The sequence below is a fragment of the Phalacrocorax aristotelis genome, chromosome 7 (genome assembly GCF_949628215.1).
Source record: "Phalacrocorax aristotelis chromosome 7, bGulAri2.1, whole genome shotgun sequence".
NCBI classification, from domain to species: Eukaryota; Metazoa; Chordata; class Aves; order Suliformes; family Phalacrocoracidae; genus Phalacrocorax; species Phalacrocorax aristotelis.
Window position 1 is genome coordinate 53908523 of NC_134282.1, and position 25896 is coordinate 53934418.

At 53.0% G+C, this 25896-nt stretch overlaps 2 protein-coding genes across 4 annotated transcripts in view; one reads left to right on the forward strand and one right to left on the reverse strand.

The window, feature by feature from the left end:
* Positions 1–3293: 3293 nt before the first annotated feature.
* FEM1B (fem-1 homolog B) lies at positions 3294–9499 on the forward strand. Its single transcript, XM_075100792.1, has 2 exons — positions 3294–3679; positions 6367–9499. The coding sequence occupies exons 1-2, from the start codon at positions 3432–3434 to the stop codon at positions 8000–8002; spliced, it is 1884 nt and encodes a 627-aa protein (XP_074956893.1). The 5' UTR covers positions 3294–3431; the 3' UTR covers positions 8003–9499.
* A 1097-nt stretch (positions 9500–10596) lies between these two features.
* The window catches only part of ITGA11 (integrin subunit alpha 11), a 51943-nt gene continuing 36643 nt past the window's right edge, over positions 10597–25896 (reverse strand). For 2 of the 3 annotated variants that reach the window (XM_075100790.1, XM_075100789.1), the window contains exons 18-30: positions 25062–25172; positions 24741–24826; positions 23174–23381; positions 21384–21482; positions 19880–19956; positions 19072–19161; positions 17690–17780; positions 17433–17546; positions 16502–16588; positions 16145–16255; positions 15629–15724; positions 15132–15245; positions 13848–14861 (exon numbers count right to left, since the gene is read on the reverse strand). In XM_075100790.1, coding sequence (XP_074956891.1) covers positions 14796–14861; positions 15132–15245; positions 15629–15724; positions 16145–16255; positions 16502–16588; positions 17433–17546; positions 17690–17780; positions 19072–19161; positions 19880–19956; positions 21384–21482; positions 23174–23381; positions 24741–24826; positions 25062–25172 — 1350 coding nt within the window. In that variant the 3' untranslated portion in view covers positions 13848–14795. Of the gene's footprint in view, positions 10833–13847; positions 14862–15131; positions 15246–15628; positions 15725–16144; positions 16256–16501; positions 16589–17432; positions 17547–17689; positions 17781–19071; positions 19162–19879; positions 19957–21383; positions 21483–23173; positions 23382–24740; positions 24827–25061; positions 25173–25896 lie in introns of those variants that run through there. The other variant, XM_075100791.1, reaches the window with a different exon arrangement.

The window sequence follows — 25896 nt, forward strand, 5'->3', positions numbered from 1 at the left end:
CAGCCCAGCCCGGCTCGGCTCGGCTCGGCTCGGCTCGGACTGGCTCAGTCAGGCCTGGCTCAGCCCAGCCCAGCCCAACCCCGCCCGGCTCGGCCCGGCCCGGCTCAGCCCAGCACGGCCCGGCCCGGCTCGGCCCGGCCCACGCTACCACACCAGCCCAGCCCAGCTCGCCTCGGACTGGCTCAGCCCAGCCCAGCCCAGCCCAGCTCGGTCTGGCTCTGTCCAGCCTGGCTTAACCCAGCCTGGCTTGGCTCGGCCTGGCTCAGCCTGGTCTGGCTGAGCCCAGCCCACCCCAGCCCAGCCTGGCTTGGCTCAGCCTGGCTCTGCCCAGCCCGGCCTTCCCCTCACCGTGCTCTCCCCGTTCAAAATCTAGGCTTATTTGATTTGCCTTCCCTCTCCAAAGCACAAGTGGATAATCTTTGCTCTTTTTAAAACAGAGAGAGGCAGTATTTAACTTCTTAACTGCACTTTAGATGAAAACCTTTTGGCCCTGATGTATAGACACATCTCAATACAAGTCCTCAACTTGGCCAAGAAAATGCGATTCAGAGGTGGGAAAAGGCTGGCAGAGAACAACACGGAAAATACAGGCTGTCCCATGCAATCACTGCATTGTTTTAAGCCCGAGGTTTCATGGAAATAAGGTGGTGGAGCACAACGTGGCTCTGCCACAGAGTTGGCTTAGGGCCATGAGCAAATCACTACGTGTGGCAGGTCTCGTCTCCATTACCCTGGAACAAAATAGCAATAACTTGTGTCCTGCAATCGGACATTATTACTCTGCTAAGTCGGGAGACATGGATGCTGTACTCTGTTCCCTCCCCCCCGTTTTGCCTGGATAAATGCCATCAGGTCGGGAGGAATCACAGGCAGTAAAAGTGGGAGGCAGGGAAGAATTTGCACCCCATGGGACTTAATTTGTACCCTTGGGACTTGTAGTTTAAGGTTTAAATCACGAGATGCAGCTGCATTTGAAAGAAGCAGAGCTCCTCGAGTGGAGGTGCAGCTTAAGATGTGCTGCTGGTTGGGGAAACGGGTGTTTAATGGGCTAACTGGTTTGATGCACTGAAACACTTCGGTTTCTCTCCCTGCTCCTGGGTCGTTTGAGGACTCTGATGTTGAGCACGGAGGAGCTCAGGGGCTTACACACGCTCCGGCACTCTTGGGATCAGCTTTGAGCTGCGAGTTCTGCAGTAACTACGCCGACACGGTCGTGTCCCTGTTTCCAGAGCTGTGCACATCGACGTTGTTGAGATGGTAACCGGGGATGACCACCTGAAGCTGCACCTTAGCTTTCTGCTGAGGAATCGTGGTCCAGGCCACAGGGAGCTGGACACACCGAAGCTGATGAGGCTCCAAGAAGCTGCAGAACAGAGACCTTGGTCTCTCTGCTCAGTGGTGCTGCCAGGAGGGACGGTGGCAGCACTGGTGCTTCCTCACAGACCCTCTCTACGCCGTTCATGCTAACCCGCGAGGGAACATGAGCAGCACCTGTGGTTTTTGTTGGGGAAAAAAAAAATTTCCTTGAAAAGTGGAGATCATTGAGGTAATGGAGACAGGTTCCACTTAAACTTACCATTGACCCCTGCTTGTCGCCGCTGTACCTTACACGCGTACGTGGCTGGTAAAAGCTGACCCTCCTTGACTGAACACCGTAGAGCTGACCGTGGCCTGACTCCCTTCCCTCTCGCCTCGCCAGGGCTCCTTTTGGCAATGCTGGCCGCGCAGCCAGGCCGCTGCTCCCATACATAATGCACGGCCCGGCCTGCACGAAACTTTCCACAAAGAGCAGCGGCTCCAGTTGCATGATTTTAAATGAACTATTAATGTGGCTGATACCGTATCCCCTTGAAAACAATGGCACGCAACAGACAGCGGCACAGGTTGTGTATCACCTTACTTATGGTGGCCTTTTACAGTCTCATGTGACTGGTCACAGCGTGGGGCACCTCCTAAAGGTCTCTGGGAGATGGTCTGTACAAAGGAAAGGAGAGGCAGCTGAGCAGGTGGGTTGCATTTAGCTCTCAGTTAAGCTGGTACATGTGCGGTGAGGCTGGTAATGGTGTCCCTGAAACCAAGGATGAAGCTCCTGCTTGTGCTGAGTCTGGGCATGACAGGCTTGGGGGTGGAGTCATTGCTGAGGTGCTGGTCCCTTCATTAAAAAAAACAACAAACTGAACCAAACAAAACCAAACCTGATACAAATCAATCCAACCCTGCCCTGCCCTACCTGACCCCGTCCAATCCAACCAGCCCAATCCAACTGAACCAGACCCAACCCAACCTAGCCCAAATGAACCCAATCCAATCCAACCAGCCCAATTCAACTGAACCAGACCCAACCCAACCCAACCAATCCAACTGAACCAGACCCAACCCAACCTAGCCCAAAGGAACCCAACCCAACCCAATCCAACCACCCAATCCAACTGAACCAGACCCAACCCAACCCAGCCCAAAGGAACCCAATCCAACTAGCCCAATCCAACTGAACCAGACCCAACCCAACCCACCCAATCCAACTGAACCAGACCCAACCCAACCCAGCCCAAATGAACCCAACCCAACCCAATCCAACTGAACCAGACCCAACACAACCCAGCCCAAATAAATGCAACCAAGCCCAACCCAACCGAAGCCGAGTCGGGAAGGCCCGGCCCAGCGCCAGGCCGCCCGAGGAGGGCAGGCGAGGGGAGGCCGTGCAGGCTCCAGCCGGACAGCGGGACATGCGACCCCGGGATGCCCGGGCGAAGGGAGCCGCCTCGTTGTGCCTCTCCCCACCCCCCGGAACGTCCGTGCGCTGCCGCCGGTTTCCCGGGGGAGGGAAGCGAGAAACGGGGCGCGGCGCTTCCGGTTTCGTTTCCGGAGTGGGCGGCGGGGGCGGAGCGGCGGCGGAGGCCTGGAGGCGCCGCGCCCGGCAGGGCCCTTCCGCCGACCCGTAGCGGTGCCCCGGGCGCGGCGCGGCCCCCTTCGGCTGGCGGAGCGGCGGCGGGCCCGGCCCGGTCCCGATTCCGGTCCCGATTCCGGTCCCGGTCCGTGCGCCGCCGCTCTCCGGGCCGTCCCCCTCCCCGGGGCGGGAGCCGCGGGTTCGAGTCCTCGGTGCGGCACCGCGTCCGGGGCAGTTTGTCGGCCGTGCCGGGGATGGGCCGCGGTCCCGGTGCGGGCGGCGGGGACTCGCGGGGCGGGTGAGGCGGCGGCGGCGGCGGCGGGGGGCGCTGGGGCTGCCCGGCCTCGCCGCCGGCCCGGAGGGGCCGGCCGGGCCCCGGGGGCGGCTGTCCCCGAGGGGGCCGCATGTGCCCCCCGCCGGGCACCGGGGCAGGACGGAGGAGGCGGCGGAGGGAGAGGCCGCCCCGGCGGCGGGGCAGGCCGGCAGGCCCGGGCGGGGCCGGCCCGTTGGTCGGTGCCGTAGCCGTGAGGAGGAGGAGGCGGCGATGGAAGGCCTGGCCGGTTACGTGTACAAGGCGGCGAGCGAGGGGCGAGTGCTGACCCTGGCCGCGCTGCTCCTCAACCGCTCCGAGAGCGACATCAAATACCTGCTGGGCTACGTCAGCCAGCACGGTGGGCAGCGTTCCACCCCGCTCATCATCGCCGCCCGCAATGGCCACACCAAGGTGGTCCGCCTGCTCCTCGAGCACTACCGCGTGCAGACGCAGCAGACCGGCACCGTCCGCTTCGACGGGTACGTAGAGCACGTTGCCGCTTCGACGCCGAACCCCGGCCAGAAACCGGTACCGGCACGGCGCAGGGGCTGAGCGGCACGCCGCTCCCCCAGCCGGCCTTGGGGAAGGTGCTTTATTACCCATAAAAACACCTTTGCTCTTTGAGATCTCCCGCCTGATGCTTTACGAGCCGTAAATGCCTTCGCCCTGTCGAGATCTCCCACTGGAATCTGTAGATGGAATAATGTTCGCCGCAGGCTGGAGCGCTTCTCATCGAACTTCCCCTCGGCGAGATGGTCGCCTTGTATTCTCTTATCACCTTGCATTTTCTTACCACCTTGTATTCTCTCATCGCCTCGTGTTCTCTCCCGCTGTGCCAAAACGGCCTTTTCTGTGGCATTGCGCGCTGCCGTGGGTGGTCAGGGTAAGGTGGTGCCCGCACACCGGGAGCCAGGCCTTTGTTTACTCAAATTGAAGGTTTTCCAGCGTCCTGCCCAGACATCCCGAGGAATCATCCCTTCCTCACTGCTGAGAGCCAACGGGTGGGATGGCCACGAGTGAAACGTGGCATTTTAGGGTGGGAAGGGGGTGCCAGGCCCCCAGCTGGGACCTGGCCGGGGCAGCCGTGCTGGTGCCACTGTTTTGGAAGGAGCCTGGCCATGATGTCCAGGTCCCTGGGCGACGCGCTGCTGCGGCAGAGGGAAGGAGGAACGCTGTTTTTCAAATCTCCCACAGTGCTCGTCAAGTTCTTGCCTGTACGTCAGTGCCAAACACGAGGATGGCTAATCGTGGAGGTAGATTGGTCTTTTGAACAGCTTCAGGTTCTGCAGGTCGCTTGCGCAGAGGGGAGAGCTCGCATCAGATACTGAGCGAGAGGGATCGTGATGGGTCCCCGCTGATCTCTTTCATCTGGCTCTGACTTGATGAGCTGGAGTTCTGCCTGCGCAGCTCCACCCGGCCCAGGGAAAGACTGGCTTGGTTCGTACACGCTGAATGAAGGGAGAGGAACCAGCTGCCCTCTGTGGTTTGGGTTTTTTTTTTCCTTTCTTCCTCTTCTCTCCCAGCTTTTTTTTTTTGCCACTAGCAAAAACTGGTTGAGAATACCTAGGGTGAGGTCTGCCCCAAATTCAGCTAAAAGAAGGGCCTCTGTTGTGTCACAAAGCGATAGGGAGGGCTGTCAGCCCCCCTCTGCTGCTGAATTTTCTCATTTCTCATGCTGTGCCTTGATGGGATAGCGATCTGCTTGCCAGAGCCTCTGCCTGTAGAGATTAAAGGAGGTGTTGTCTGAGGCACAATGGGCGCAGTGGGAGTCGCAGCCTGGTTTGAAGAGCGGAGGCATGTGATCCCGCGGTACTGTCCTCCCTGAGATAAGGTGGCACAGCAGCTGCCCTTGTTTGGGCTTTCGACTTGTAAATACATACCTGTAGCACACCAATGAATTAGCTCCTCTTCACTAACGAACCCTACGTCGTGACTTTCCTCCTGTTTTAATAGAAAAGTATTTTAATGTGCTTATTTATGTAATAAGGAGCTTCTTACTGTGAATAAAAGTGTAGACGTCTCTGTGTGCCGGAGCTCTTAAATGGCCCCTGAAATGTTGTCTAGAGGTGTTGGGTTTACAGACAGCCACACAACTATTCCTGTTCAGCCTCATGAGACCTTCATAAAATGATAAAGATCGCTGGTAAAATTAATTGGGTGTCTTATGATATTTTAACTTTGGGAAACGTGTCTCTTTGGACATAGGGAAATAAGGTATTTGCTCCTCTGTGATTTGGGATGCACCTCAAGTGTGTATTAACTGCGCTGTGAACCCTGCCTCTTTCTGTGTTAAAGTGCTACTTCAGAAATCAGGGGAATGGAAAGAACATCAGCCTTTATCTCTGTAGTTACACAGCGTGCTGGATTTGGGAATGAAAACAGCTTAAGAAACTGTGACGCTTTGCTGAAGTTAACTGTCCCCTGATTTCCGAGTGCCAGAAAGCCGATTCACATCGCGGTCTACGAGGCCTTGGTGTAAAACAGATCTCTGAAGTACTTCTGCTTTTTAAAATTTTGTTTTATTCCTGGAGTTCCATTTGTGTAACCAGACTGCTGGTCTGGTTTACAGTGCGGTCTCTCGAACAAGAAGTAGCGGCGCAGTGGAAGCGGGGGCTATTTTGCAGCTCGGGGAGAGAGAACAAGTAAAGCAATCTGAAATTCTTAGGCTGGCTTTGCTGCCGGGGCCCGTGTATTGCAGAGCTATACTGTTATTCATGCCTGAGTTCGTTTTTTTTGTGTCGATAAGTCGATTTTAAGTTTTCCCTCTTTCTTTAACGTGTTGGTTTCTGGCACAAGGCATCAAAGAAGCGGTAATTCTTGCAGCTATTCTCCCTGAGACCTCCGTAGGCTGAGGGCTGGAGCGTGCAGGTAGGCTCTTCAAAGCAGCCCGGAAAGTACTAGTGCAGAATGGGGCTAAATCCCCTGGTTGCTTCGAAGTTTCAACTTCAACGCTTCTTCCTTGGGGAGGTCTGTGTGCTTGAGAAGTCTCTCTTCCTTTTCCCTTGGCTATCCCGGTAAATTCCTTCAAGTACAAAACCAGGATGGCCATAAAATGTCTTTTAATGGCTGGGTATGTGCGGCTTGTGGCATACTGCTCAGCTGCCTGCGAAAGAGGCTTTTGAAAGAGCGTCAGTTTAACTGCTTGTTTCTGTCTTTACGTTTTTAGCTTTGTCATTGATGGAGCCACAGCGCTCTGGTGCGCAGCAGGAGCCGGCCACTTTGAAGTCGTCAAACTGCTGGTGAGTCACGGCGCCAACGTGAATCACACTACGGTGACCAATTCGACTCCCCTGAGGGCCGCGTGTTTCGATGGCAGACTGGACATTGTGAAATACCTGGTGGAAAACAACGCCAACATCAGCATTGCCAACAAGTACGACAACACTTGCCTTATGATTGCGGCTTACAAAGGCCACACGGACGTGGTGAGGTACCTGCTCGAGCAGCATGCCGATCCCAACGCCAAAGCCCACTGCGGTGCCACGGCGTTGCACTTCGCGGCCGAAGCCGGCCACTTGGAAATAGTGAGGGAGCTGGTCAAGTGGAAGGCGGCGATGATGGTGAACGGCCACGGGATGACCCCGCTGAAAGTCGCCGCCGAGAGCTGCAAGGCCGACGTCGTAGAGCTGCTGCTTGCTCACGCCGACTGCGACAGGAGAAGCCAGATTGAAGCTCTCGAGCTTCTGGGTGCCTCGTTTGCAAATGACAGAGAAAACTATGATATAACGAAGACTTACCACTATTTATATTTAGCGATGCTGGAGAGGTACCGAGACAGCGAGAATATAATTGAAAAAGAAGTTCTTCCACAAATTGAAGCGTATGGAAACAGGACTGAATGCAGGACTCCTCAGGAATTAGAGTCTATTAGGCAGGACAGAGATGCCCTTCACATGGAAGGCCTCATTGTGCGAGAAAGAATTCTGGGCTCGGACAATATCGATGTTTCCCACCCCATTATTTACCGTGGGGCTGTTTATGCGGATAACATGGAGTTTGAGCAGTGCATCAAGCTATGGCTCCACGCGTTGCATCTAAGGCAAAAGGGCAACAGGAACACTCATAAGGACCTCCTGAGGTTTGCCCAGGTCTTTTCTCAGATGATACACTTAAACGAGCCTGTTAAAGCCAAGGACATCGAGAGCGTCCTGAGGTGCAGCGTCTTGGAAATAGAGCAAGGCATGTCCCGGATCAAAACCACCCAGGACTCTGACATCCACACAGCCATGGACAACTACGAATGCAACATTTTTACCTTTCTCTACTTAGTCTGCATCTCCACCAAGACCCAGTGCAGTGAAGAGGATCAGTCGCGAATCAACAAACAGATTTATAACCTGATTCACCTCGATCCCCGAACTCGGGACGGCTCTAGTTTGCTGCATCACGCTGTCAATTCCAGCACGCCAGTTGACGACTTCCACACTAACGACGTCTGCAGCTTTCCTAACGCGCTCGTCACAAAACTCTTGCTCGATTGTGGTGCTGACGTGAACGCTGTGGACAACGAAGGAAACAGTCCGCTCCACATCATTGTCCAATACCACAGGCCCATCAGTGACTTCTTGACGTTGCATTCCATCATCATTAGCCTGGTGGAGGCTGGTGCTCATACAGACATGACGAATAAGCAGAAGAAAACCCCTCTTGATAAAAGTACAACAGGGGTGTCTGAAATACTCCTTAAAACTCAAATGAAGCTGAGTCTCAAGTGCCTGGCTGCCCGAGCAGTACGGATCTATAACATCAGCTACCAAAACCAGATCCCCAGAACTCTGGAAGAATTTGTGAAGTTTCACTAGGCTACGTAAAATCTTTCGCGGTGGTGCTATCCCGGGACGACATCAGCTGCAGACAGCAGAGTACATATGTGTACACGGAGTTGTTTTTCTCAGTTCTTTTGTTTTGGGGTTCCTCTGGATTCAGTCTGCAGCCTCAGTTCTCATGCAGGTCTTGGCAGGGCGGGGCGGGGGTGGGAAACGGAGAGGAGAAAAGCCACATCGTTTTCCTGTAGTCGAATCTGATGTTTGAGATTTTGGTCATTTCTTTTGATTCAGAGAATTGCTTCGTTATCTCTTGGGGTTTTTTTTCCTTTTTTTTTTTTTTTTTTTTTATAAACAAAACGAAAAGAACCCCGATGTAACTCGTGCAGAATGTTTTGTTCCCAATACACGTCTCCGCTTACGGTTTGCAGCCGAACGCTTTAGGTAGTTATGTACAAAGGCACCTCTGAAAGCCTGTGTCACCCCGCTACCGAGGCAGTAGCTTGGCAAATTTTAAAACTTCTTGGAGTGAGGTGGGAAGGAACAATTGGAAATTATGTGGAGGTTGGTTAAAAGCGAAGTCTCGGCATAGAGAGCAGTCCATTGCTCTCGTACCTCACCATCTTTTGATGCCTTTCAGTTGATGCTGAGGATTTTTTATTATTTTTTTTTAAATTAAGTTTTGAACAGCAGTTTTCAACAGCTACAGACGTATGGAATGCTCTGTTAGGAAATACAGGTTTAAATTCAGCTACGGTACGTTCATCTAATAGCGGTTGAAATATCCAGCTCTTTCATTCACACTGCTACAGTAAGTATTGAATAACTTTTGAAAAAGGAACTTGCACATTGGCCGAAATGAACCAGAGTCATGGTTTCTTTTTATGTAGCTAAGTTGCTCATATATAAAGATCATGCATGGATACCTAGAAAATTTATAGGGTATTTGTGTTTGTGTGTGTCCCAACATTTCAAAATGCTTTTAACTTGCTTTTCGTTGTTTCAATGATCAACACGCACCTTTTTTTGACTCGAAGTGTGTAAAACTGCACTCTTGGATTCCAAATGCTGTATCTTCCTAATGGAGTAGTCTGTCGCCAAAGAGAGTCTTCCTTTGGAGCGGGATACTGCTTGAGACTGGCTTTTCCGATAAGCGTGGAGTCTGTGCCTCCCTGAATTGGACTCGAGGGTTTTTCATGATTTTTACTCCTTTCATTATGAAAATCTCTATTAAAACTGATTTTTAAAAAATTGTCCTATCACAAGGTCTTTTATGATAAGCAACTGATTGTATAATAACGCTGTTGCTTGAGAAAGTACTTCTCCTTGGTAGAAGTTGCAGATACTCCGGCAGTAAAATGTCACTTGTTTTGACAGGCTACTGAAAACTGTTTATTTTAAATGCAGCTTTTTAACTGTCAGATGATGAAAGAATGTTCTCTAGGTTTTTTTTAAACAATCTGGGTAGAACTTTAAGGCGAGATTTGGGCACACGGTTCTATTTGTATTACAAATAAATAAACATTGAATGTGGAATTAACTTGTAACTCTTAATTTTTGCCTAGTGCCAAGCAGAATAGCGCTGCTTAGGTTGTCTGGTGCCGTAAGCGCTGGCCGTTGCGTCTCCTTGGAGGGAGAAGCTTTAGAAATAGGGTGTCTTCGAAGCTGCACAATTTACTCTGCTGAAAACTAGCTCCTAGAGTGAAATACGTGTCCGTCGTGTCTCAGGTAGGTCGGACTGCTGCGTTTCTAGAAACACGACTCGCGCCAGGCAAAACGACAAAGCCAAATTCAGCCGCCTGGGCCCTTAATGCAGCAAGCGGGTGCTGTCACGCGCCTGGGAAGGTGTTCGTGGTCCTGTGTGTAGTGGCCCTGAGGGTCTTCCTCCTGCGTGCCGAGACGGGTTCATCGGAAGTCATGAGGAAAGCTGCAGTTTTGTATTTTACTGAGAATTTACGGTGGCGATTTTCAGCCTGGCTCTTGGAATTGCAAAAAAAAATTTAAAATGTTTGAGTCGTTGTTGGCTCATTGTGAGAACTGGGGGGACGCTCTGAGTCTCCCGTTCTGGGATCGTGTCCCTTAATGCGAAAGCTTTGAACCTGAAACCTGACAGCTTGAGGGCGCACACCGGATTATTATTATTTAGCTGGTAAAGTTACTGGTAGCTGACCCCGTTAAGATTAACCGATGTATGAATTGATGCCTACGTGTTACGGGAAAAAAGTCCTCTGTAATACTGTGCCACGTGCTTCAAACGGAGCTCGGAAGCCTTGCCGTGCCTTTTTACGCTTGCACATTTATAATTCATGATGTGCATGTAGTTAAAAATGGGAGGCAGTGGTCCTTGGCTCTGACTTGAGTGGAGGGGAAAGAGGGGAGAGGGCTGAACCCTTTCAGCAGCGAATGCTGCTCGCTGGATAACAAAGCATTCTGGATTGGCAATCATTGCACATTGCCGTGTCATTGATTGAGACAGTATTTCCTTGCACTGTTTGGGGTTTTTTGGTGGTTTTTTGTGGGGTTTTTTTTTTTTTTTCCCCTCTCTTTCCTCAGGGCCTGTTTCTGACACGGCCTAATCTGTGTGTTGTGTTCTTGTGAAATAGCTGTATAAAAGCATTCTTGGAACAAACGTGCATGCTTGAAATATCTGTAGGTAATAATAAGGTTAAGGAAGCTGCTCCTCCCACAATTCTGCTTTTTTAATAAGAAAAAGAAGTTAAACACAGAATAATCTTGCGGAAAAGCTGCTTCTTCCTCCCTTCCCGTAGCTTTGTTCTGATCCTTTCCCGCTTTTGGCTCCGTTGCAGGGTATTTGCTGAGGTTCTGCTTTGTTCATGCCGCTCCTCGGATGGTTTCAATATGTGAAGACCTGAAGAGAGAGGATGCTGTTACCCAGAAGCAGCAATAAAACTCCTTGTCAGTAGAGATTGCAAAGCACGTTATAAAGAGGGGGAAGGTCTGTGCTATGGAAGGAGCAGCTGACGCTAAAGCCGCTCCTGTCTCAGGTGTGGTCCCTGGTCTTTGTCCCGGTTCCTTGCGAAGACGGGTTCCTGCTTGGCTGCAGCCCGGGAAGGTGGCGTCGGGCACGTGCTCTTCTGCCGCCTTCGCTATGGCAGTAAAAGCTCTCGGCCAAGGGGTAGGAAAAAGCCGGCGGGTGCCTGTTTCTGCACGCCGGTGGGTGCAGCAAAGTCCGTCGTGGCTCTTGGCCCGGGACCTTCCCTCTCCTTAGTCTGGGAATTTCTTTTTCAAGCATTAAAAGCTGAAAGAGTGCGCTCGCTCTCTTTGTGGGCGTTAGTTAAAGCTCTTGAAAAGATCTGTACAAACCCCGCAGGTGCGCCTTTCACTGGGGAAAAAGGAGCTGCGTGACGGCCCCTCTGCCAGGGACGAGGGGCGGGTGCCCGTAGGTGGTGGTCTGTGATTTACAGCGCTGGCTCAGCGCAGAGAGCTTTTAAAAATACACCTTGCCGAGGCCAGCCCACGCTCGGGGGTGGGGGGGATGCTGAGCGAACCCTTGGCCCTGCTCGCCGGCATCCCGGTCCCTCTGGCCGGAGGGATGCGCTTGGGGAGGCGCGTTCCCAAGCACAAGGGCGGTGCCACCGCGCGCGGAGGGAGCTGCGGCTGGTGCTTCATGTGCTCATCTTTGGGCTTATACCACGGCCCTTAGGTGGTGACCAGAGCCCTAGCTGCTTCTGGCATCACGCACCTGTGTGAAAAATCTGTTTTTCCACATTTATTCCATAGGTTTCTACGTCTCCGTGGAGGCACCCGCTGCTCGGCTCTACCCCAGAGCCTCAGCATCAGCAAGCAAAGGAAAGCGCTGGGCTTAGGAAAGAAAAAGTGACTTGTTTTCAGAAAACAGTTTATTTATTTGTTTTTTTCGAACCGCTGGGACCGAAGTGTTGTGCTTGGCAGGGACTGCACACCAGCCCCGTCACCGCTGCTGCACCGTGGGGGAGCGGTGGCTCTGCGGGGACCCCCTGGCCTCGAGCCCCGTCCCCTGCGCCAGCGGTGCCCGTTTGCTGCCATCCCCTCTGCGTGAGCGTGAGTTTATGAACCGAAGTAACTGTGGGAGCAGCTTGACTGCTTTCCCTACGCTGTTTTGGTTTAAATTGATAAAACTGGCGGTGCAAGGAGCTTTAACCAATTCTCAGTAGCTACAAACCCTCTTCACATTTTAAGCTGCAGGCAGAGAAGTGCTGGTGCACTGGTTTAGGTAAGGAGAAGCCCACAGGGTGGGCGTCCGCCCCGGGCACCCCGCGCCCCTGCGCTGCAGAGGGAAATGGGCACGGGGCTCCCGGGGTGTTTTGCGTGGATGGGAATGGAAGTGCAGCCTCCCCACCCCCGGCGGGGGCGCGGAGCGGCTGTCGCGCACCGGCCTGCGGCGGCGGTACGGCCCCACGCCTCGGCGGGGGACGGGCTCCGGGTACCCGCGGGCGACAGCCGCTGCTCCGGGCCCTGGGATGTGCTGGGTGGGAGAGCTGTGTGCAGGGACAGCATAGAAAAAATAATGTATATACGTGTATATGTATATTTATATATATATAAAAATAGAGATAAATAATAAATATAAAGATATGTGTATATGCATATTTGTATACATATACACATTAATAGATGCACACACAGCTCTATGCCTATATTTATATAGACACCCATACTTTTTGTTATATACGTGTACATAAATGTATACCTATGCACACATATGTATACACACACACACACATATATATACACACACAGAGATCTGAGCTGGCCTACAGTGTCCCCTGTGCCAACAGCTTCCCAAAGCTGGAGATGGACTCAAATACACACACTTATATCCATATACCACACACATAAATATGTGTGTCTATATATATATAGACACACACACCCCCAACACATAGATGTAGATACACAGTCACACACAAACATGTGAACACACACATATACATCCCCCAGGCTGGTGCACCAGCTTCCCTGTGAGCAGGGGGTTCCTGAAGCTGGAGGCTTTATGTACACACAGGTGTATGAGAGAGAGACCATAAACAATATACACACCTATATATAAAAAAAACCCCCTATCTCTCTCTCTCTCAGTCTTTTTATATATATAGTTAGATATATATGTGTCTGCCCTGATGTGTGGCTCTGGAGCGGGACGGCAGCAGGAGGGCACCCCCACGGCCCTGGGGACGCCCCGCTGGCAGACCCTGCCCAGCCCTTGGTGACCCTCAGCTCTCCCCCATCGCAGCCGGTGCTGCAGGTACCCAAACCCTGGCGAGGGTCCGTGCGGGGGGCTCAGGGGGAGGCAAGCGGCTGCTGTGTTCATGGCACCAAGGGCTGAGATGCTTTTGGGCAAAGACTTGCAAAGCAGTTATTTATGTTTTCCTGGCAATAAAAGGTTGGCAAGACGCTGGCAGTGGTCCTCGTGCATCCTGCCGCTGTGCTTTCGAGCGCGGTAAGGGAAAAAAAACAACTGAGCATGAAGAGGGAGAGAAAAAAAATAAATGTGCACAGTTTGGGCTCTTCAGGGCCGTGGGAACGCTGCCACTGCCCGGCCTCATGGAGCCCCAGGTACCCACCCTGGCACCTGCAGCAGGAGTTTTGCTCTCTGACACATTCCCCCCCCATTTTATACACTACACGGGGCTGATCCTGCAGCAGGCCTCCCTCTGGGCTCATGCAGGTGCTAAGGCTGCACCCCCCCCAGCCGCTCACCCCCCCCAACAACATCCCACTGAAACCAGGCTCCGAAAACCTTGCATCCCCCAGGAAATAAGTGGAGGAAAATGCCTGAGCCCCATCCTCCTCCGCTGCCACCGCAAGGGGTAGGAGCAGCTCATGCCCAGCCCAGCCCTGGACGTGGGCTGGCACAAAAGGGGAGTAGAGGCTATTAATTTTTAAAATACTGTATTTTTAATCCTTAAAAAAAAAATTGCTAGGACAGTATTTAACAAAAGTCATTACACATCCGGCGGACATATGCTTTCTTTTCATCCATAAAATTAATATTAGCATAAATAATTCTGTTATGCAAAAAGAAAGATTTTTGTCAAACAGCACCGATCATCCGGTTTCGCGTGACACCGAGTATGTACAATTATAATACACGTGCGGACCCTTGCTGGACACAAGCTCTTCGGAACTGCTCAGTTTGTAGAAAACACTTCAAACTAGGGTTTGATTTTTTTTTTTTTTCAATTTTTTCAATTTTTTTTTTACCTCCTTTGCTTAAACAGGTAAATATTTTCAAAATAAGTATGTACAGCTGGACACTGGAGATTTGCATTAAGGTGCTTTAATTTGCTATCGTTTGTAGTCAGTGCATTAAGAAGAAGGCAAATTAAAATCTCCACCCAATTGCTCCGGTTAACGAATGCAATGCAGTTCGAGAGCCGCGGCCAGCAAAGCCCAGGGGTTTGCTACAGCTCAGCCCCGGCACCGAGCAAGCCTCATTTTTGTTTTTTTTAAAGGAGATTATTGCTTTAAAGATTTTTTCTTTTTGCAGCCCCGTGCTTTGCCTCACGTGCCAGGGCACGTTGCTTTGGTGGCCCCCCTCCGCCCCGCACCGCTGCCACCTCATTGCAAACCCAGCTTGAAGCTCCTCTCGCTGGGGCGCGGGGCCATGAGTAGGGGGGTCGGGGATTTTGGCATGTGTAGGGTTCCTTCTTTTTTTTATTTTTGGCTTTTGGACCTGTTTAGGTGACTTCACACAAAGGGGTGTACTCTCGTCTCGATGCAAACCCGAGCTCAGCACCCAAATCCCTCGGCATGGAGGCGAACCTCTGCTCCGTAACTGGCGAGGGGCTGGGTGGGGATGCGGGGAGGGGAGCCGGTGGCCCCGGCAGCATCACTCCGGCCCCTGGGCGCTCCGCTCTGCCGCTCGCCTGCGGCTCCCGCTTTTAAAAAAGCCAAGCTGTAGGGATCAAAGAGAAACAAAGGAAAAAACCCCACCATTACTTCAGCTGATTGCTGGGAAGAGTCTTTCTTTTAGTGGGATGTTACCAGGAGGTTTAGAGCCTGAATGTAAATAATATGGCAGCAGAAATACATTAAAGGATCTTTTTGCAATGCCCAGTGGTGCCGAGGGGCTTGTGGGGCTGTGAACACGGAGCTGGGGGTCCCTCCATGCATGGGGGGGGTCCTGCATTGAGCCCCCAAGGAGCATGGCTTAAGGGCTGCTCACCTTCCAGAGCGCGAGGACAAGCAGAGCCAGGAGCAGGAGACCTCCTAACGTGCTCCCCAGGATGATCCAGATGGGGATCTGCGACTCCTCCGGCTTGGAGATTTCAAATGTTATCTGCAAGGAAAGAGCATCGAAACACGCTGCTGCCACTGGGTGCAAGATTTGGGTGGGCTGGGGCGAATGCACGATGGTGGGGATCCTTTGGGAGGCTGCTGGAGCTGCAGGGGAGGATGTGCACCCTGCAAACCAGTGATTTGGCTGAGGTTTTTCCCTCCTCAATCCAGTGGGCCTGGGGCCGGAGCTGCCCAGCTCTGAGCACAGCTGCACCGAGCTGCCCTGGGCTCTGCGGAGCCGGGTGCCCAGCATGGGTTGCTCCAGCCCTTCTGCTGCCCATGGGGTTTTTCCCCACTGGGATCAGAGTGGGGTGTTGTGGCATCCCCAAGGCTGCCAGGTCCGTGTGTGACTGTCCTGCCCGGGGTGGGGGGGTGGGGGCTCACCTGGCGGCTGGGGTCCTCCTCACGGAAGATGAAGGGGCTCCCGAAGCGTCGCTGAAGGGCGGCGTTCATGGTGAGCTTCAGTGACTTGAACTTCAGCTGTTCAAAGAGATTCTGGACATGAGCACAGGCCGTGGGAGAGGACCCAGTACCCCCAGTGTGTGCCCCCCAAGGCTTTGCCCCCTACAGGCCTTTGCATCCATGCCAGAGATGCTGCGTGCCACAGCCGTGGGGGAGGACGATGCAGGTCAAGTAGTGAGTGTAGCTAAATTGCAGCAAAAAGGACTGCTTGAGATTAAAATCTCCATGATGAGGCGCTGTGCGGTATGTTGGATGCACACACTGACAGAATAAGCAGGATTTGAAAACAAAAATCACCCCACGCATGCATGGGCTCCCGGGGAGGGAAGGCAATGGCAGGAGAGGAGGAAAAATAAGAAGAACATATTTTCATGGTGCGAGGGCTCCTTTGGGGGATTTCTCCCCCAAAAGCCACGTGCCTGCTTTGGGAGGACTTACTGCTTTCAGAGACTTCATCCACAGATTGCCATGCAAGTGCAAGTTCATCTCCTCATTGGGGGCTAATTTCACATTGCAGTCGATGGAAACAACGTCAGAGTTGCTGTGGTTCTGCAAGGGAAGAAAAGTCTGTGGCGTGGGAGCATCGCTGCTGAAACGGGGATAAAACCCCCCTGGGCTTCTCCCTGGCACACATCGAGGGGAGCGAGAGCCAAACCCCAGTGGAGGGGCCATGCACCCACCCTCCCCCGTGGCCATGGGACATCCCCACCCCAGGGGCTTTCTCTCTCGTTTGGTGGCTGCCTGGGGCCGCGGAGCTGAGCCCGGGGCCAGGAGCAGGCCCACGAAGGCACGTACCAGGTGGGGGATTCGGGAGAGGTCCTCCTCGGCGGGCGTCCTCCGGTAGTCAGTGGTGTTTCCCCAGATGTTGCAGGTCGCATTCTCCTGCGGGAGAAGCCGATGGGCTCCGAGCACAGGGATGGGGACCACAGCAGCCACCTCCCTTCATCCTGCCCCGTGTTTGGCACCCATCCTGGTGGAAGCGGGGGGATCCCGGCACCCCCTTGGGCTTTGCTGGTGCTGGTGGCTGAGCTGGGGTCGCTGTGGGATGCAGCTGCCACCGCTGCACCACGGGGCTGGAGGAGGTCCCGGCCCAAAAGGAGGACAGCATCCTACTTTAATTAATTCCTGTGCTTTTGGGCCTCTCCCCAGCAAAAATTCAGCCTAGTGGAAACCCCCATCCCGGATGCCAGCCACGTGCGCTGGGGTGTCGCAGGTGACATGGGGACTTTGCCAGAGCTGGCAGCGCAAAATGCCCCCATCAAACCAAACCCATCCATAAACACGCCGTCTCCTGTGCCAGGCTCTTTCCATCACCAGCACGTGAGTCCTGCATGGCTGCGGAGGCAGGTGGAGGCTCAGGGTGCCCCAGAGTCCGCTCCCAGCCCTCACACCACTTTTATGGTTGCTCAAGGCTGCAATGGACCCCAGGCACAGCTAATGCTTTCAAGACCCTTGAGAACTCATTGCATACCAGGGGCAGGTCTAGCTTGGAGAAATATTTGGACTAAACCCTTTGGCCGCTACCATTTTCCATGTTTCCAGCCAAGCAAAAGCAAAAAGGAGAAGCCCAGGCACAAGCCAAGACTGTCTGTGCAGATTTGAGCATGGTGGGGGGGGGTGGGTGGGTTGCAAAGGGATGGGGTGACCCGCTGTGGGGTGTCTCCATCCCCACCCCCGGTGCAGAAGGGACCCACACGTGCTTCATGGGGATGAAACCCCTTCCTACCTGGTCCGCCATGAATTCGGTCAGGAGCAGGAGGCGGTTGCCCGCCCGGGTGGCCACAGGGACGGTGAGCTTGATGGTCACCCCGTCCACGGGGAAGAAGCCCAGATTCTGCAGCTGCAAGGGCAGAGGACAGAGATGTGCCCGGAGCACTGGTGTCCCGCGGGATGGGGACGAGCACGGTGACCGTGGCACATCCCACCTCCGGGACAGGGTTTGGGGGGGTCCCTGAGCCTCTTTCTTTAAAACCCCTTCCTTACCTTGAAGGTGCAATGAAAGGGGGGGCCGATGCTGTCGTATCTCTCCAGGGAGCTGTTTGACCTGATTTCGTAGTAGTCCAGGCTTGACATCCTGTCGTGACGAAGGAGGACAAGTCACAAGGAGGGCTTGGAGCAAACAGAGCATGAAGCAGCCCCGTTCCCAGCTGCCCCCAGCACCAGGCTGGGCTGCCCCAGCCCCCAGGCAGATTCCCCAAGGAGAGGGCTTTCGGTCTGTCTGACCACATTTTGGATGGAAACCATCACCTGGCTCCACCTCGTGCAAAAAGAGATGGGGGATTTTCACGCTATTCTGCTTCTGCGGTATTTTCCCTTTCATTGTAGAATTTTTCTCGCTTTTTTATTAGAACAGAGACATCCAAGGCCCTGGTTGGCGGCTTAAACGTCATGTATAAATCAGGGGAGGTAAATCACATCTCTGTGTCACAGAGGAGGGAAAGGAGCCAGGAACATCCAACAGGTGCCCACGGGACCCAGGCTGGGAGCACCTGTGATGGGACGCACACTCGCAGGTGTCATGACAGCGTGCGTGGCCCAAAACCCCCAAAACTCTTTGAAATTATTCCCCCCCCTCCCCCGAAGGTACCCAAAGTTGAATTTTTTGCGCCATTACTTTTACTCCAAATTCTCCCTTCTGCTGTAAGGGTGATTCTGATATTTGTTAAACTGAGAATCCCCCCGCTCCCCTCAGATTTTAAGTTTTAAAGTGGTTTTATTTTAAGTGCCCCACTGCCTCTAGTGTAAAAAAAAAAGGTGACTGAAGGTCTAAAAATCTGCTACGGATTACAGCAAGCGGTGCCAGGGAACGTGCTTCTGGGGTCCACGTTTGTTCTTATAATCAGGTTAATAAATTGTCATCTGTGCCTTAGCTCCCTGCTTGCCTTGGACCCAGGACACTCTCTGCTTTAGGTACTGTTGATGCCCAAACCCTTCCACACACATCCCTCAGCTGAGCTTCTGGGCAGGTGCTTTTCAGTGCGATGGCTACTGGCCCAGGCACTGGCAAGTAACACATGATGAACATTATTCCCTACAATAAGTACTTTTTCCCCTTAAAAAAAATTCCCTTGCACCTATTTAATAAGACTTGTGCATTTAAACATTATGAAAGCACAGCACCTTGTTGCTCCTCGCTGTTGATTTTTATAAGGACCCACTGTGCAGCACCGAGGAACCATTGCAGAGTGATTTTCATGGTTCCTTCAGCTCCTTTTCTAAACCGAACCCAAATTCCCCAAATTAAAGCCCAATTTGCGCTGGGGTCTGTTCGAACGCAGCTCCCCTGGGGCCAGCACTGGTTTTCCCCAAGGACACCTGCAAGCTGCGCCCCCCCCAAAAGCTGCGTCCCCTTCCAAAACACGCACCTGGTGAAGAGCAGGTCGGCTTCGTACTTCAGGTGGAAATTCAGGTGGGCGAAGTTGTCCTCCTTGGTGCTCTCCTTCTCCTCGCTGTCGCTGGAAGAGCAGCAGGACGAGGTGGGCTGTGAGGTGGGAGCTGAATCCCTCTGGGTTTTTTTTTGGGGTCATAAGGAAGCAGGGGGGGGTGGGTGGGGAAGGGCTGAACTTCTGGTTTTTGGCCAAAGTGTAAAGAGAAGGGATTTTATTCTGTAACTTTTATCAGCCCAAGGCCATAAGAGTAGAGCATTTGGAAAGAGGTTTCACACCCAGCAGCCTTAAAGTGGTGCAGCAGCCCCGGAGGAGCGAATCCTCATCTGCTCTATTAATCGATGAAAATGAAGGAAAAAAAACCCAGCCCTAATGAGATTTCACTTGGGTGTCAGAAAAACTTCACCTGTGTGGGGCAAGTGAGCGAGGACAATTTTGCAAAGCTGTTAGGAGATATTTTTCCTGGGTGTATTTGCTGCTGTGAAGGTGGGTAAGAAAGCAGCAGTGGCCGAGACCCTTTCTGCTCAGCGCAGAGCCTGGCAGCAGCGGCACAGCCTCCACATGTACAGAAAAATGATGAATATAAATATAGAGATAAATAAAAATAGCCTAGTTTGCGAATACACGGCTGCACACTCTAATAACCCATGGCAATCAGGGTTTCCTTGGGGTTATTCCCCAGGTAAAACCTCCAGCGTCACCTATGGCTGTGGAAGGAAACCCAACGCAAGCAGGCAGCGCCCCGCTGACCTCGCGAACGCGCGCAAGGGAGAAAGCAACCATTAACCTGTTGGCGATCAAGTAGATCTCCATGCTTTGAAGGAAAATAGACTTGCTGAACTCAAAATCCAGGCGAAAAGCAACCTGCGGAGGTTGGAGAATGGAGAAAACATTAAGGGGGGGGGGGAAAAAAGACCAGCCCAACCTTGAGTGCTGGCCGGGAGCGGTGCGGGGGCTCTGTGGGTGAAGGCATCCCCCTGATCACACCGGGAGATGCTGCCGGGTTTTGGGCAGAGCCTCGGCTTTCCAGGGAGAGAAAAGGCCGCACCAGGGATTTGCAGGATTTGCTCTCAGCCCCGCACACTGCTTTTTTTTTTTCTCTCTGAGGTCGGAGAAGGAAGCAGCCCCTCTTTGGAAAGGAAACCCTCCGGGGGACCCGCAGCGAGAGGCCACTCACTCCCATCTGCGGCACGGGGTTGGCTGGCGGGGGAAGGCAGCCGCGGAGAGGCCAACAACAATAAAATGTGATAAATGTCACATCTGCAAGAGCTGTGGCAATGACCTCAAACTGTCTGGGACTGCACAGCTGAGTATAATATTAAAGCTCCTGCTGCTCTTGGGCCAAATTTCCATTTCCAGCTTGTCTTTGTTTTGGCAGGACCTGGACTACCTGATGCCACGCAGATGCATTCTCAGCCCCCGTAGGTCATGGGGAGTCGGGGCTGCTGCGCTCTCGTGTACGGCCACAGGCATCTGAGAGGGCTTTTTTTTGGGAGCTTTAAACCCTAGCGAGGTGCCTGGAGCTCGTCTGTCATTATCAAGCTTCTGACAAGGAAAGGCTTCAGACAGATACAGTGGTTGGAAAGATTTTTCTCTTCAGATCCCGCTTGTCTTGGCTTGTTTTCCCGTGGGGGTGCAGGATGAGCAGGTGGGATTTCATAAGGTGACTGCAGTGAGTGGCCCTGGTGAGCGAGGTCCTGCTCTGCCCATGGTATCTCCTTGCATTTCCTACCTTAATGCTGCTCATAATGTTTGCAAAGGGTTTTATGGCATATAAAAAAATGATGCTCACTGGACTTGGGCTTACCCCAGGTGCTGGGAACTGCTCTAAGCCACGGTTTGGAGGATGCCGCCAGCCCGAGGGAGCTTGGGCAGGCTTGGAAGAGGGTCTGGAGGGACCCTGGGTGTTCAGAGCAAGGAAGAACTCTCATGCAGGGAAGGACCCCTCATCCTGAGAAGGAGCTCAGAGAAGTTACCATAGGTGGTTTGAAGCCAACATTAAATTGCCCCAAAGGACTGGAGTAAAATTCTTTGACTCAGAGGAACTGGGTTTCATTTTGGTGCTCTCCTAGCATCAAGGCAGCATCCTAACCACCCCAGCTCCCCTAACACGCCTTTCAAACACCAGCAATGGGCAGAGGAAGGGAAGAACCCAAATGTTTATCTTTAAAAATCCTGTTCAAAGCTGCCCAGCCCGAAGATGGATGGATGCAGCCCCGCGACCGTGCCAGGGACAGAGGGCTCCCGCCCCATGGGTGAAGCCTTGCTTGGGCAGGAGGGAATAACTTTACCTTAGCCTTGGCTCGGAAGAACGGGTAGCTCACATTGCACACTTTCTTGTTGGGGTGCTTGTCTTCGGTCATGCAGTCGATGTTGATGTCCGTGTCGTCCTATAATGGGACGCCACATGTCCGTGACACCGGGCACAAGCCCCGTGACCTGGCTCTTTATGAAAGCCGCAGACACACCAAACACACCCACAGGGCTCAAAACAGGCTTTAACTTTTGGGAAAAGCCAACCAACCCACCCACCCCACTTGACGCAGGCTGGGAATCCTTCCATTGCAGCTGAATTTCTAGGGCCGTTCCTGGAGAGGGGCATTTCTAGCAAGCAACTACCAGCTTCCTGATTTAAATCCTCTTTAGAAGTTTACAGTGGTGAATGAATGAACTCAATGAATCTTGGCACTATAATCAGGAAGAAGAATATTTTTCTGTGATGAGGAGTCACAGGGGAGCATCAAGAGCTAACGTGAGCTATTATTCTGCATGGCCACAAGCTAAGCTGTAATATTTAATTTCCTCGTCCCAACAATTACACTCCTGCTGCTTGAACACCTTCCAGCTCACCAGCCAGGCTGGGGAAGCTCCTGCCCATCGCAAAGCCCAAGCGCAGGCTGGGCTGGGATGCGACACCGACTTTGCTCGGCCTCCTTTGCTACCAGGCTGTAGCAACCCTACAAGAGGCTGTAGCCTGGTTGTATGAGGGGTCCGTTCCCACCACGAGACAATGAGCTATCCCAGTTTTATGGCCCTGTGTTAGACCTCACAAGGGTCTTGGTTCAAGCTGCTGCCGCTGGACAAGACCTACCCAAGAGCTGAAACATCCCAGCACCAGCCGCAGGGAAAATGCCTTGACAGCCCGGGGCTTCCTCCCACTCATCTGCTGAGATTATGGACTTTCGGGGGCCACAGCTGCTTTTTCTTTGGGTCTCTGTACAGCCTCTGACAGAAACATCCATCCCCTCCGGTTGGCAATTGGCTTATTTATAAGGAGAGGCAGCCAGGAACCCTTCAGCAGTGATGCTTCTATAACCAGCTACAGATATTTCCTGCAACCACTGCTGCACAGTGCTTTCTGTTACTGAGCATCGTAGGGTTTTCCCCTCTCGCTTGATTTGGAGTAATCTCTCAGAAAATGCATTTTTCTTATTTTGTGGGCAACGTGCCCCACAATTTTCCCTTGGCATGGCTTGTAGAAAAACAGACGCAGGACATGGGATCTGCGGGCGGGTATGAAGTCATTGGGGAGGGATGAGCGAGGGCTCAGCAGCATCAGCATATTCCCCAAACCTCGCTGGGAAAAGGGAGGGGTCGCACCGAGACCGGGCGAGTGGTGGGGGTGAAATGCTGGGGAGGGTGGGAGTGGATGGGGCACGGTGGGCTCATCCAGGGGACAGCCGTAAAGAAGCGGCATCGCCCGGCTCGATGCTGAGCTGTGGCCACGTTCCCATTATCAGCCCATATTGCCAGGAGTTATATCTCAGCTGCAAAAATTCATCCCTGACAGGAACTTGGCCACGTGCAGCAAGTATTTTTGAACTATTGGAGTAGAAAAATAAAGAGGGAAATAATTTCATCTGCATTTGACCTTCTTTCAGGCTCTTAAAATTTGAACGTTTTTGTATTTCCAAAATAAAGAGCTGAAAGGGATGTAAGTGTTTAGAAACTAAGCCCATAAACATGTCTGATTTATGAGGGATGGAGACATTTTTGGGCTCTGGTTTAGGACACAGCTTTCTTATCCGGCCGGGATTAAAAGCGCCTCTGGAAAGCCTTGGATCTCCCCCAGCAGCCTCACCTTGGGGATCAAGCTGGCGAACTGGAGGTTTCTGGAGAAGGAGATGTTGAGGACTGTGCTGTAGGCGTTTTCACCTCGGTTCTCGAGCACTGCCTCCACGGCCACCCTCCTCCTGCTGCTCTCGATGACGAAGACGGAGGTGTCAAAGGAGAGGCTGAAGGCCGAGCAGTCCGGCGGTGCCCTCCGCAGGGCTCGCCGGCAGTACTCCCTGCAAGAGGAGGGCAGCGGTGAAGGCAAGAGCTGCCCGCAGCACCGTGCCAAGACCCAGCCCCAGGATTTTTATGTGCATGGTGCACAGGATAGCGCAAGGAAATCCCTGCTGTCCTTCTGTTGTGCTGCTGCGGGAAGAGGATTCACAAATTCCTCCCATTGACCGTCATTTTGCTCGTGATTTTTGGCTAAGGGAGCCTAGCTTTCTCAAACCTAATCGCTCGATTAATACAGCTGGGATGTAAGGCAAAAAAATCGATTCCATACCATTAGCAAAGGGTAAAGCTGGCATTTAGTTTCAGCCTGGCTGAGATCTACCTCCTGGTAAGTGTACCGGCACAAACTCTGCAGTGGCAGCAACTGCTTTTACAGACTTGACAGGCGTTTGGGCATTTATTTTCATTGTGCAAAATAAAAAAAGGAAAGAAAAACGTAGGACGGTGCCACCTTTGAAGCCACCTTCTGCCTCTGACAGCAGGGCAGCCAGAGCACTGGTTTGAAGGAACAGCGCGCTCTTCCGACAAGTCACCTCAAAGGTGGTTTCCTCAGCAGAAATCACCTCTGCATCAGCTGCTCTTACAGGGCATGATCCAGTGCTCCTGATGCCATCGGGAAAACTCCACAGGCCTCGGGAGGAAGCAGACCTGAGGTCTGGCACCCTCATCACTATGGTGTCTGCCCATGGTTATCTGCAGGACTCCAGCCACTAAGATCCATAAATAATCCCCTACCTACAGCTCCCTTCAGCCTCCCGCAGCACAGCACAGCCAACACCAGCCGTGCCCCGGGTCACAGCCTCCCCAAGAGCTTTGCAGGAGACACAGAGCAATAAATGCTGAATTATGGGATACAAGCAATCCCCAGGTAGCAGTGCTGTCCATGACCTTGGTCCAGAGCCCACTGCCATCAGGGAGAAGTGGAGGTTCAATCTCCTGTGCTCCTAGATATCCTTTAAAAGCTCGCTAGGCGATCAGATGTAATGTATAATTATTTCTGCTGTGTGAGTCAAGCTTGTAATTGCCAGGTGGGTAATGCCAGCCTTGCATTTATTCCCCCCTGTTATTTACTGATTTGTCTCCCTGGGGCTCATCACCATGGCATCAAATATTAGTTGTTTTGTGGATCCTAGAAAAAACCCGCCTATTTGTTCCAGGCAGGGAGCAGGCAGAGGCTCAGAGACCCACTGTGAGTGGAGGTGCCGAGGAGCACCTCGTGGGGGTGTTGGATGAGCCTCGTGGTGGCGTTGGATGAGGGACCAGCTGCGATGCCAGTATCTACAGAGCACAGTAGGGCTGGGTTTTGGAGCCACCCCGGTTCGTGATTCTGGCTGGGAGGATGCTCTGAGCGACCTACTCACATGGCACTGGGCACATCGCTTCTGGCGTCCAGGACCAGATCAGGCACGCAGTGCTCATCTTCATTGCACCCGTTCCAGAAAGGGACCTGAGCGGGACAACAAGAGCAGCATGGTGACGCTTTGCACCCCAGGTTATACTCCAAGGAGAAGGGACATGGGTGGTAACCCCCAGCTGCAGCGAATGCCAATGCATTGCTGTCACGGGAGGGACCAGGGATTGCTGCAATCCCAAGATAAAGAAGCAAATGTTACATTCAGAGATAAATCTGCTGGCCAAGTGTTTGATACAAGGCACCCTGGGAGGTCGGTGCTGCTACCTACCGAGACCTTGAGCGAGGTGGGCCAGCCGTCATCCAGCATGGGGCCATTCTCGGGGTGCTCCAGCTCGTAGTCGATGGAGAAAGTGACCGGCTTCACATAGTCAGCTGTGTCCTGCGTCGGACAGAAAGCATCGTTGAGAAGGACGGAGGTCCTGCTCGTGGAGGGGCAGCATCAGAGAGCAAGATAAGGCAGAACTACAGGCAGGTGTGGTTATTTTAGGAAATAAAAACTTTGCAATCTAGTATACTTGGTGTGTAATCATCCTGTCTCTCCAGCTAAGCCTTACCCCGGGATAGGGACAACATGAGCTCGGCGGTGCTACTCAACACCGGTCTGATGGTGTGGGAAATCCTTCACCCTGGAGATGCTGGCTCCAAAAGATGGATGCCATGGGGGCTCTGACCCCAAGCCAGGCTCCCGGCGGGGACGGAGCTGTCCTGCAACTCCTACCTGGGGCTCGTCTGGCCGGTAGCAAAGCTGCACCTTTCCTGCAGCTCCGTGAGCTCTTCCCATGCATTGCACCAGCCACACAGGGTATGGTTAGATGCTCTGAAGTGAGATGCTTCTTGGGCTACATCACAAGCTCCATCTCAAGCTCCAGACTCAAATTTCCCAGAAGTTCACGGCAGTTCAGGCCGGGGCTTGGGGCCAGGCCAGTCTGGCAGCTCGGCACTCCCTGGCCTCTGCAATATTCTCATCATTCACTGGGAATGTTTGATTTTGGCCAGCTTTGCGCATCAGCTGTTCCCTGCAAGCAATGCAGAGGGTTTAGCTGGCTCCTACACCTGGGGAGGGGGCTCTGGTGGTCAGAGGGGGGCAGAAGTTGACAGCACTG

Excerpts from the sequence above, each read along its gene's own strand:
- FEM1B (XM_075100792.1), top strand. The coding sequence starts at position 3,432 with ATGGAAGGCCTGGCCGGTTACGTGTACAAGGCGGCGAGCGAGGGGCGA. Across the intron at positions 3,680-6,366 it reads GGCACCGTCCGCTTCGACGG|CTTTGTCATTGATGGAGCCA; the intron begins GTACGTAGAGCA and ends TTACGTTTTTAG.